At 42.2% G+C, this 12,921-nt stretch overlaps 1 protein-coding gene across 1 annotated transcript; it reads left to right on the top strand.

The window, feature by feature from the left end:
- The first annotated feature begins 625 nt into the window (after positions 1-625).
- On the top strand, positions 626-11,511 carry angptl2b (angiopoietin-like 2b). Its single transcript, XM_035658795.1, has 5 exons — positions 626-1,182; positions 5,549-6,450; positions 8,623-8,816; positions 9,753-10,023; positions 10,288-11,511. Exons 2-5 carry the CDS (start codon positions 5,574-5,576, stop codon positions 10,485-10,487), a joined length of 1,542 nt encoding a protein of 513 aa, XP_035514688.1. The 5' UTR covers positions 626-1,182; positions 5,549-5,573; the 3' UTR covers positions 10,488-11,511.
- The last annotated feature ends 1,410 nt before the right edge of the window (positions 11,512-12,921 follow it).

Raw genomic sequence — 12,921 nt, 5'->3', positions numbered from 1 at the left:
AGTGCTTGCTTGAGAAATTTACAGAGCATTGGCAGCACTGTCTGCACTCTGACACGACAACGTGTTTTATATTCTCTTGTCCACCAACACATGGACACATGTAAGCACAGCTCTGCTTTTGAAGCAATTACGTAATGGTCCCCCAGCAAGATGTGGTTCAAGTGTGCTGCTTTGTGCGCAGATCCAGCCCGTTTCAGGCATCTCACCTTCAGGCTATAAACTGGGGTCAGCAGTCGCTCACCCAGACCTGGTCTAAGTCAAACACCTGGATCTGCTTCCTATCTGTCCACCTCTTTCCGTCTCTGTCGGAGCAAGTGTTCATTCGTGGCCAATTAGGATCTGATCAGTGTAACATCCCTGCTGTCCACCACCAGGAGAACCATGCAGTCCAAGCCAGAAATAGTGGCTGTAGTGAACCAGTGGCCAGGGGGCAGGGGGTTGGAAATTTGAGTAGTGTGTGTGGCTTGTGTTGTGCATGCTTGTGGATCCCTTTTGTGCCATGGGGAGGAGGGGTGGAGAAAGAAGGCTGTTGCTTTAAACAAGAATGTGTTCATTTTTAAGGGAGAGGGGGAGGCTCTGAGCTCAATTTGTCTGCCTACTGAAACACTGCTAGAGGATTTTTCATCATTTAAAAGCACCAAGGAGGGAGAGAGAGAGAGAGAGGGAGAGGGAGGGTGAGAGAGAGGGAGGGAGAGAGGTGCAGTTGAGAGAGACAGCCTCTTAGAGCTGTGAGGCAGAAGTGATGGATTCAGCCCACAGAAAAGTGACAGTCTTCTCCTAACGGGCCACAGGCAGTACACAAACCTGCCCTGGACTCTCACCATTCATCAGGAAGCTGCCTCCACCATCCAACTAAAGTTACCAACTGTCTCTTGAAAGAACTTTTTCAAGTGGATTTTGGAACAATCTGCTCAATGTTTGCCGAAGAGTTACTGGCAAGTTAAGCTTCTGTTGGGCTAATGACGGTCTTTTAATAACAGGCTTTAAAACACCTCTACCTCTTCACTGCTGGAATGGACTAAGGTGACAAAGAGTGAGTAACTAGACGGGCAGAGTGCAGAAAGGGGGGAAAGGTTGCAGCTTTCACACTTGGGATGACTTTCTACCAGGAGAAACTTCAATCAGCTCTGCCAGGAGGGCAAGGCAACTGAGGGAGCCTCATCAATACTCTACAGTTATCTCGTAAGCATTACGTAACTTTTGACTAATTTCTTGGTTAATTTTTTTGCAGGGACAATGCTTGTGTACATTATATTAATTCAAACAGCAATTCTCTGCATTGATAAATCATCTACATCTGACACATGTAATCTTACAGAACAAACAATGTTATTTATTGGTTGTTAGTGAGCTCAGAATCAATCAGCACAGTGATATTTCTTACGTAATGGTAAAGCAATTATTTTGTCGTTCTGTTAAACTTAGTCATTCTCAAACTGCTTTACAGAATGTTTTCTTTTGATCTTAAATTCAGCAGTCGGCATGCAGCATCTGTTATCTGACTCATTGTTTGGTGCCAATGGGTAATTCTACTTTCAGATGACCAACCAGACAGATGACTCTTATAGTCTTGGTTAAGGGGGGTTAATCCAGCGCAGGGGGATGCTGGAGAGCGGGCTCTCCAGGCTGAGGGCTTCTTCGCTACTGATGAAACACTCATCTTATCAAAACACAGGACCCTAAAGGGGTAAAAACAATGCCACATGGGCAAGGAAGACAGCGTGCAGAGCATGATATACAGTGAGAGTAAACACTGATACACGTTGACACAGAGATTTCTCTTCTAATATCTGAAAATTGCCATTCACAAAATGAAAAAAAGATAACTTATGTCAAGCAGTCTGCAGCTTCAGGATGTTCCCCTGGGCTCAAGTGGACAGGGAAGCAGGCACTTGAATCCCTTCTTTGTTTCTGTTGCCAGGGTAGTGTTTGGATAAGGGGGCTTTGAGGTACAATTCCTGAGACCCCCTGCCTCCCTGTCTGACTCAGATCACAAGTGAGGTACGCACCAAGCAGCATACGCAGAATGAAACCTAAATTTGAACAAAAACTGCTCCATGGAGAGTCAAAACAAATACTATCCTATACCATCAAACTGAGCAGGTAGTTGAAGTTAAATCATGCTCTGAATGTCATGTTACACACTTACAAGGATTACATGCTTGAGGAAAGAATGAGGTCACTCTCAAGGTAATGTAATAGTGCAGATTACCATGAGCAAATTGAATTTGACTCTGATCCAACACATATTGGGTGTCATGCAGGAGACTGCCAGTTCTCAGCGGAGTTGGCACTAATTTGAACATGCAGCACAAAGCCGTCCAGCAAAGTGGACTACTGACAAATTAGGTGCCGTGTAGTTGTGTTGTGGTCTCCTGTTGTGGATGATGGTGATGTGATTATGAAGCATTCACAAAGAAAGTAGGACACTGGGAATGACCTGGGTCAGTAGATGGATGCAGTGTGTCTTATAGGTGCGGCGGGGATAAGGGGAGTAGTGGTCCTGCGTCTAGAGGGTCTAGCTCCCTCCGTCTGCCACCGCCGTTGACTCTCCATGTGTGTATGGCAGCTCACTCTAATGAGGTGACGAAGAATGTGAGGAATGCCATGCTCACGCTGAAATGAGAGGGGCTGGGGTGAGAGACATCAGTCTGAGCGAGGCTGCCCACCTTCTAATTAATATGTGCTGAGCATGACCAAAAAGGCTGGAGCACAGCGCTGGGCAGAGACACACTGACCCCGCCGCTGCACCCGCCTATCACACTTGATTTAACATTGAGTAAAATCCAGAAGGAAGAGTCGTGTAAACACAGACTTACCACCTGAAGACAGTAAAACCAAAACATTTTGGTGTGAAGCAGACTTGAAGAAATTACACAAGAGGAGTTGCCAATCAAATTACGACGAGAGTGGTTATCCACTGCACAGTCGTAGTTGTAGAGTAGACATATATGACACTTCTCAACACCAGTTAATCATTGCAGCTACTTGCCAGTCAATAGCTGCTTGTTAAAGTGAACTGATGTTAGGACAATAATGATCTGTGGGGGCTGTTAACAGCGCACAAGGAGGAGGAGGCTTTCTGTTGTTCCCTCTGGCAGACTGCGGATGGGTTAATAACAGGCTGTCTCTGTCGGGGCAGATGGGACTCACTCTCCGGTCCCTGGGAGCCCCAGCAAGTGTTGTTATTTGAAAACACACATTAACGGAAAAAAATACTCGGACACGCACATACCGCATACGCTCGCACACAAAACACACATTTCATCACAAGCTGCAAACATTTTCCCCCTCAGCTTTGAAGTGTAGTGAAGCCTAGAGTAGGAGATTCCGGGCTAACGACGTCCAACATGGGACTCCTCCTCAGCAGGGGCAAATCACACGGCATTTCTCAGAGACAGAGCTCATGTTCCAGGGGGAGAAACCGCAGGAGCCACTGGCCAAACACAGTCATCAGCACAATACAAGGGACAGGCTCTGGGCTGCTCTATTATCTTAGTATGGGCTTACTTGGAAGCTATTATTAGCTATTTCTTCAGGCCTTGATCTGTGAGATAGTTTCAGTGATAAATGATAAGTATTTGTTTGCATAGTGTGAAAAATATTCATGACACTACAATCTCCGCATCTATCAGCATTTGCTGAGGTGACGTCATGCAGCCAGGCTTTGTTAGCAGGATTAGCACTATGAAAGACCTCATCCTGTCCTGACAGAAGACAGTTTCGTGGTGCTTTTGAGACAGAAACTACACTCCTCTTTGAGGTTTTCTTTATTCACAGCCAGGTAAACCATAATATCAAAAAGACTGACAGGTTACGCAAGAGACAATGTGCAAAAAGCCCCTTTTGAAGGTTTTTTTCAGTAAAAAAGAAGTGTTTACACATTCTATTCTAGACAGATAAAGCCACAAGGGTTGAATGTGCTAAGGGTCATGTTCTTGGAAAGAGCTGCATTTCTCTTCTCCATGTCTCCCACCTAATGTGCTGGCAGCACGCCTGGATTAACAAGACAAAAACATCTCTGCTCTCTTCCCAATTTTGCGCTGACTATTATCTGGTAGATTATCTTTCACACAGATAACCTGTAACAAATGTGCGGGAAGCACTTGTAAGACTGGCAATCCTGACGCGGCTCTTCAGAACCAAGCCAATATAGGCATCTCTATAATGCTTTCTGATTAGACAGGCCCCTTCTGACTCTGGGGAGGTGTTACACAGGACCCCTCTGTAATCCAATATGCAGCAGCTTTCAATTAAGGTGCCCCAGGAGTTCAAGGCCTTGATATACTTACACAGGAGTCACATTCTCCTCAGCACTCAGTGGCATCTCCTAATAACACCACATCATCTACCAAAATGCCTGCACTTATTTTTCTAATAAAAAAAGGTCTACACAATTCTGGGGCAAGCAGTTAAGCATCTCATTCTCATTAACTCTTGAGGAAAAGTATTGGTTGTGCCACAAGGTCTAATTATTGAGGAAACTTAAGAGAGTCTATGATCTCTAATGTGAAACAGGGATATATCTCAGATTTGGAAAATGACTATTGAGACAGATAAGGATAGTGTTATGTAACAACTCCAAATAGATTCATAAAGAGAAGAAACAGAAAGAGACATTGAATTTCAATGCATAAATTAGGATTAATTGGCTTTCTACGTCCGAATGCAACTGATTTCCCTCTTTTGGAAAAGGGCTATGGACAGGACTGATGCAACACAATCAATATTTAAACCAGTTCCTTTAATAGCATCATCTGGTCGTGCCTCAGATTTTCCATAAGCAAAGATGTCCAGGCCTGCAGAAGGGAGCAGATAGGAGTGTTTCTGTGTGTCAAGGACAAGCAGTGGCAATCGCCCAAAGAGAGCCTGAGCCAGCACAGCAAACTATGCTAAACACACTCCACTAACAGCAGTGTAACTGACTAAAGACATCAGCACATCATTAGACAAAAGAAATATTTTTCTTAGGGGCAGTGAGGGGATTAGTAACTTTCAAACAGTATGCATACAGTTGATAGTGGAAGGCTGATTTAAACAATTCAAGATCAAGACCAGATGTATTCAATGAATTAAACTCAAGAGCCATTGGGAAAACAGCTGTGTGTGCTCATGCCAATAGGGATATGTACATTGTACCAACCACAAGATTCTTGATTTATATATTACACATGAATATAATGTGTTTCCTGTGATGGAAAGTCACAGCAGCCAGGTTGCTCAGCGGGCCAAGTGGGTAATTTCCTTTTAGATCTTATCTTTTTCGGTAGCCCATATTTTTGGGAGCTGTAATGACCTCCAGCCCTGCTTAGGTTTGAATGTATATGCACAGGGCCTCTGTGCCTGCCTGCTCCTGGTAGGTAATGGAGGATAGGACCAGTGTATGTTGATGGTCAGTCTTCTTCTGGTCTCAATCAGCATAGCTGTAAAGGACTCCCTGTCAAAACTAGCAGCCCAATCCTGAGAGCTTTCAGTTATATTAGTAAAATATAACTAAAGTACAATCATGTTTCATCATCACAATCATTTTCTTCCCCGGTCTCCTCAGGTTTTGGTGTGTTGGACACAAACTCATGGAGTCCCCTTCAGTGGTCCTGTTGAGGCTCCTTCTTGTTTATGGACTAGCCTGTGGTGTTCAGCAGACACAAGGAAGTCCGTCGGACAGCAGCCATGCGAGTGACAGGACCCAAGAATTTGAGAGTAGTGAGGATGGTCCAGAGAAAGAGTTTCTCTATGCTGGAAGGAGCAAACGAGCTCCAGCTGACCAGCAGCAGGACAAGTGCTCCTACACTTTCATTGTGCCTCAACAAAAAGTGACTGGAGCCATCTGTGTCAACTCCAAGGAGCCGGAGGCCATGCTGGAGAATCGGGTCAACAAGCAGGAGTTAGAGCTGCTAAATGTGGAGCTACAGAAACAGAAGAGGCAGATCGAGACCCTGCAGCAGTTGGTGGAGGTGGACGGAGGTATTGTCAATGAGGTCAAGCTTCTCAGGAAGGAGAGCCGAAACATGAACTCCAGAGTCACTCAGCTGTACATGCAGCTGCTCCATGAGATCATCAGGAAGAGAGACAATGCCCTGGAATTGGCTCAGATGGAGAACAAGATCCTGAACCAAACCTCCGAGATGCAACAGCTCACCAGTCGATACAAAGATCTTGAGCACAAGTACCAGCATTTGGCTTCTTTGGCCACAAACCAATCGACTCTTATTGCCCTGTTGGAGGAGCAGTGCCAGAGTCGCCCTCCCCCTCGTCATGTGCCTGTTCCCCAGCCACGGCCTCAGCCACCACCATCACCACCCCTCAACAAGCCTTACCAGCCGCCTGTGATGCCACGAATTAACAATCCAATCAGCAATGAGATCCAGAGCGACCAAAAATCTTTACCGCCTGTTCTTCCAACGATGCCCACTGGCACACACAGCCCCTCCACCACTAACAAGCCCTCTGGTGAGTCTAACATTGTCCAATATGAACTTTTTCCTAAAAACTATTTATTTCAAAGATCTTTGTTTGATGCATTCTTACCAAACACACCCGTTGCCATCACAAACAGTGGTTACAAACAAAGGATTGTGTGTCTGAGCTGACTATACTGTGAACCTCTTAATCATTAATCACCACACAACACCAAGTGCCCATTCTTCCAGTCATAGCCAATTCAAATACGTCCCACACATTCCCAGAGCAAAGGGCTCTCGGTGAGAACAGACATCCTGTTGTCTGCAGCCTTTTCAGATGCATATCATCTAATTGCCATGATTGAACCCACACAAAAACACAAAGCATATTAGCAGGGTAAATACATGTGCCTAAATGGATAGCTGGATCCAAGCCCATGGGGCTCTTGAACACATGTTAGTGGATGATAAAGCTTTAAAATTTATGTGAAAGGTATTTTGTGCTATCAGTTGCAGTGAATAGTCTTTTGCCGTTCCCTTTCATTAGGAGACTTCAGTTTTAATATAGTGGAAAAAGGAACAAACCATTCCCAACATGACTACTGGGAGCTTTTTCCATTGACATTCTGTGATACTGCTTGCCATTTTCACCAGGCTGCATGTGAACGGTAGCCTTTGTATGGAATCTTTGAAAGGAGGCAAGTAATTTCCTGCCCACAGTCGTGCAACTAACACCCCAAAATGTTACATAAACCCTCAACACGAACAGAGAGCTCCACACAATGCAGGAATAGAGGGATGAAGGGAGAGACCTGAAAGAGCAACATAGAGCAACAGAGGGATGGTGTCTAAGAAAAAAGGGGAGGGGGGCGTAGTATGAACAGAAAGAGATACCGGGAGTCAGTGATGTCATTTGTTCCAGTTGCACCAGGCAAGAATCAGTCATATGTTCCACCAAAGCAGCAGATTTTATCAGGCAGAACAGAGCAGGGCAGGGCAGGGCAGGGGCTTGTATCTGCTCAACAGAGACATTCCTGAGAGTAAATGGATGGCAGAGAGTGGGCTGAGAGACAGATATCATCCACAGTGATTTAATAAAACCAAAAACAACCTTGTTACTGAAAGAAAACCTTTGGCTATTAATTTTTATATGAACACTGGTTCCATATTTGGCATGTCATCACAGCAGGAACCCATGACGTACATATAATAACAGAAGTGCTTTGTTCCTTCTTTAATATCTTCTCTTTTTTTTTACATCTCTTGCAAACCGTACTGTACCCCTTCCCTCACCTCTACCCATTTGTGTGACCCCATATTCTCTTTTCATTTGCCTCCATTGTATTTAAATACTTTGTAATCCGGGCCAGTTGGCAAACTACACAAGTGTGAAATCTTGAGAACTTAAACACTTTCACAGCCAATTGAAGCAGGGGAGCCAGTTGCCCCATTAGTGTTTTTTCCATATCTGGGTTTGAAATTTGGGATAACATTGTAATGGCACACAGGAAAACTAGGTTTCACTGATTTGCACCATAAAATCCAATAAAACAATATTGACCTTTCACAAAATCTACAAAGCATTGGTAGCATAAATTCTATTGCAGCAGCAGCATAGGGCAGGGCTGATGCTACATAATTCATGCAAACAAGAACTACATGCTGTAGAGGCTCTCCTGTCACTTCACACAGATTATCGTAATATCGGAAAAACCTTCAGCAGACTTACTGACAAGGATTTACAAGTTGTCCTTACATCAATTTAGGCCCGGAAATCCTCTCCTAAAAACATGATGTGAGACCTTAATATGAATGCCTCCACTGAAAATGGTGGGTCTGTATAATATAAAATGTAAGTAAAGTGAAAGTAATACAGTAATAATAAAGTATAATAATGTAATAATCCTCCACTGTAAAGCATCACAGATGCTTTAAAGGTTTTTGCTACTATTTCATCATTCAGTAGTCCGGATTCCCTTTGCCCTTATGCCAGTGTTTCTTTTGGCTGCACACCCGGCAGCCATTTCCCTTGTGAGAGAAGCAGCCAAAGTCAATTCTACTGTTAAAATGAGAGCCTCTGCTGAAAAATGGGATTCCCTATGGCAGGGTATAAAAACTCTTTGTCACTATGGCTTTTTCTCCATTTCCCACTCTTAACTTTAGAGATACTGCTGCAACTGACTGGATTTTACATGCTATAAACGTCATCTTTCCTGTTTAGGCCCATTTAAGGACTGTCTGCAGGCTCTGGAAGATGGCCACACTGCCAGCGGCATGTACCTGTTGAAGCCAGAGAATGCCAACCGGCTTATGCAGGTGTGGTGTGACCAGAGACACGACCCAGGCGGCTGGACCGTGATCCAGAGGAGGCTGGATGGCTCTGTCAACTTTTTCAGGAACTGGGAGACATACAAGGTGCAACAACCTCACACTAAATTAAGGGCCTCATAGTTTGGAGGGAAGCTGGTGGATTAAAATGGTTGTTTTGACACTAACCAGATGTGAAACAGTAATGAATAGGTAATTGTTAAGCTTTCAAAATGTCTTACCAGCCACAGTCGCTGCCACAGCTGTATGACTCATTAATTCCTGCAACATCATGAATGACTTCACACAAAAATGAAAGTGCGGGAATATTGGACTTGTTTAGTTGTGTCAGCTTTCCTGATGTTCTGGAAAAATAGCCTAATTTGATGAATTATACATCACAAGATACCTGATAAACAGGGCTGTGAAGAACGTGATTTTTTTTACTCGGGGAGCTCATTTTCTTTATTTTCGAAAGGGAAACCCCTCACACAGGGCGAAGCAGTTCACTGGTAAACATTTGTTCGCTGGCCAAAAATTCACAAGGGTCCTGATTAAATCTCAGCTTAGGGCAACAATGGAGACCTTTCCAAGACTTTTACAAAAAACTTTTAAACCACATGAGATCTGCAATTGTATTTGTACACTCATCAGAAGGTTTGTTTCCATGATTCAAAGCATGTGTAGGGCAGGGGATACCACAAATGGACCAGAGCCAGAACAAAGCAGTAAGAGAGCATTCAGTATGTATGATTTCATAGTATATACGCTGTATCCTGCTGCGTTTTCAATAACAAAATAATAGTGTAAATCTGGACACTTGATGCTAGCTATAAACTTGACTCAGAGGGTCCATTTATAATAATGTTCCTTGACGATAAACAACCCCACAGAAGAGCTGAACTCATAATTACCTCCAGAACATGTGCAATGACCCTGAATCATCCCCCAGACATCTAAATTGTTTAAAGCTTTTCAAACAGAATTCAGAAAGAATTTCCTAATCTTACTGATAGTGGTTTTTCTTTTCACTGCACTTCACAGCAAGGTTTTGGCAATATTGATGGCGAGTACTGGCTGGGGCTGGAGAACATCTACTGGCTGACTAACCAGGGAAACTACAAACTGCTGGTCACCCTGGAGGACTGGTCAGGCAGAAAGGTGTTTGCAGAGTACGCCAGCTTCAGAGTGGAGCCTGAGGCGGACTTCTACAAGCTAAGGGTGGGCCGTTACCATGGAAACGCTGGAGATTCCCTCACCTGGCATAACGGCAAACAGTTCACAACACTGGACAGAGACCACGATGCATATACAGGTAAGAAATTATAGCGTGTACAGGGTTTTCAACACAAAAGTTGTTAGGCCTGGCGGCTCGGCTGTACCGAGGTGCTCGCTGGCTGTGCTTTGGCAACTCAAGGCGGGGATAACGTTGTTGACTCAATAGCTGTGAATGTAACCGGTCTCTTCCTAATCGCCAACTTCAGCAGCTAAAAACCAATGATGGAAGATACAGTACTTCAATGCAAAATGTACGGTTATGGACACAACCTGACAGTTTTTATTTTTTCAATGTTTCCAGGTAACTGTGCCCACTACCAGAAGGGAGGCTGGTGGTACAACTCATGCGCCCATTCAAATTTGAATGGAGTTTGGTACAGAGGAGGACACTACCGCAGCCGCTACCAAGATGGCGTCTACTGGGCTGAGTTCAGAGGAGGAGCCTATTCACTAAAGAAAGTGATCATGATGATCCGTCCTAACCCAAACACCTTCCACTAAGCATCCAAGGAACACATACTGTACTGTATCTCTCACTAAACAAAAACCTTTACAGCTCATAAAATCCATGCAATCTTTATCTTTTTTTCTTTGATGGAGGGGCACGAGACCAAGCCAACTGACAAAGAGAAAGATGATGTTGAAAGTGCAATATAAAAACATCAGGCTGATATACTGGTACCTTCTGACAACTCAAAGAATTTGTGCACTTTGTGCAGTGTTTATCAATTGTCTGTTCAATTTTCCCTTTTTCGTATGACTCATTAAAGACATGTACTCATTGCTCAGGAGTTGTTTTAAACACTGTCTTTGATCAAACATAAACCTGCTTAGTTGACAGTGCTCTCATTTGATCTAAGTGAGAGAAACATTATGACCTAATTTGAGATAATATAACACAATACAACAATTTAGTTAAGTAGCTTTGAGTTAGGAACCCTACAATATATATTTAGTATGTATGTAAAGTTTTTTTTTTTTTTTTTGCCATAACAAGCAAATGAGGTTGACACAGGAAACATATCCAGTGACTTTTAATTTCATTCTAAACACATTTTTCAAATGTGTAATGTATAGGTACAGGAACATTTATTGACTTGTAATACAGGGTTGATATTCTGGCCAGTTTTGTCAATTACAATAAAATATACTATAGAAATTGTGCCATTTTATTTCCTGACATAAAACCAAACCTGCTCATACAAATACCTGAGTGACGTTATTAACAGTCTGCTTATACAACATTTAATAGATCAACTCGCCACCAAAATCTGAGGAGGTACACCTTCTTCAAAGTTGCTTTTTTCTTTTTTAAAAATACTTGTTTTGAAATCTTGAATTGCTTGAACAGGTATCCACCAATATGCTTGTATGAATCAAGCACTGTATTTACTGTATAAATTTAGTGGTTTGTTGATGTCAATAGATCCAACACATCGCGTTTGTACATAAAAGATATTTGTAATATAATGTATTAAAAACCTGTTATGTCACTATTAAGATGCAATAAAATATGTACAGCTTGTGTGTTTTCTGTTTGTTGTGTCCCTTGGTAGAAAGCATACGTAGCATAGCTAACCAGCAGCCATAACAGCTGCCACCAAAGTAAGATTGATCTATTTTCCAAAAGTAAAAGTAAAAACACATTATTTAAAAGGGTGTTCATGTGTCTGGCTTTACACTGTCGCTAATAATGTCTCGTACAATAAAAGGTTGACACAGATCTGTCATGACAGTGCTATTAGTACTATAACAGTTTATTAGGAATTAAATTGTCTCATTATATCTTTAAGAGGCTTATTAACTCTATCATTCGCCTAAGTGAGAATGTTGAGCCGAATTTAGTTAATGTTCATATCAACTGTCATGAGTTTGACACTGACAGATTTTACATGTTGAACATTTAGATTTCCATTTTGGAGGATTTAGCATTCTGTGGTGTTATTAAGTTTTGTTTGTAATCCAGACTACACTCCTACTCTCAGGTATCTGTGAGAACAAGGCCCAGACTATGAACTACTGTTATTGTGATTCTTATGAATTATCCCCATGGGGAAACTGCCCTTGCTTTATTTTTTAAATTTAAACTATACAGTGTTTGTAATGTGAACAAGATAGGAATCCAATGATGCATTGTAAATTTAGTACCTTAAAGTGTGTAACATTTAGGAAGATCTATTGGCAACATATATACTTGGGATTTCCTGGTATTTTATAAAAATAAAGTATTTGAAGGTAAATAAGGTCACTTTTATTTTAATTTCTACATTAAACAAATGTAAATTAAACACACACCTCTAACAGAAATGGAATATAATATGCATAACTGTTTTCATTGGTGTCTAATCACTAGAATAGAGGAATCAGTATGTTTTTGTTACCTTCGAATGAGACATTCATATCTACAGACATTGTGGCTCGTCTTCCATGGGAGCTGCCATGTTGAACCGCCATGTGTCTACGGTAGTCCAGAAGGGACCTCCTTTTGCTAGAAGGCGAGGGTGAAGCAAGTTGTTGCAATCTGCAACCACACTATTAAGACTGTAATTTTCCTTTTCTTCTTTTCTGACCAAAAGGTTTAGAGTAATGTGAATATTAGTCCTAGAAATGACTGCCATGTTCAAAGCAAATCACAGATTACAGTACATCCACCATCCTCCACCATGCAGCAACAACACCTTCTGGAAAAAAATGCTTATAATTATGTTCTAGTACCTTCAATTGTTTGCTTTAAGTTGTACTGACAATTTAACAATTTGTAGGGAAAACAAAAGTAAACAGAATGAAATGTTTTAAGTATAAAGCGAATAACGTGTCATTATGAAAACCTACATAAAGTGTTTCTTTAATCACAAAGAATAAGTGAAGAGAAGTGGATGAATAAAATCATGTTGTCTCAAACACTCTGAAGCACAGTGTTTGTGTATAGAGTCAG

Source organism: Morone saxatilis, unplaced genomic scaffold, assembly GCF_004916995.1.
Source record: "Morone saxatilis isolate NCDOM2014 unplaced genomic scaffold, NCSU_SB_2.0 Contig16, whole genome shotgun sequence".
In the NCBI taxonomy this organism is placed as follows: domain Eukaryota; kingdom Metazoa; phylum Chordata; class Actinopteri; family Moronidae; genus Morone; species Morone saxatilis.
This window is presented reverse-complemented; position numbering and strand designations above follow the sequence as displayed.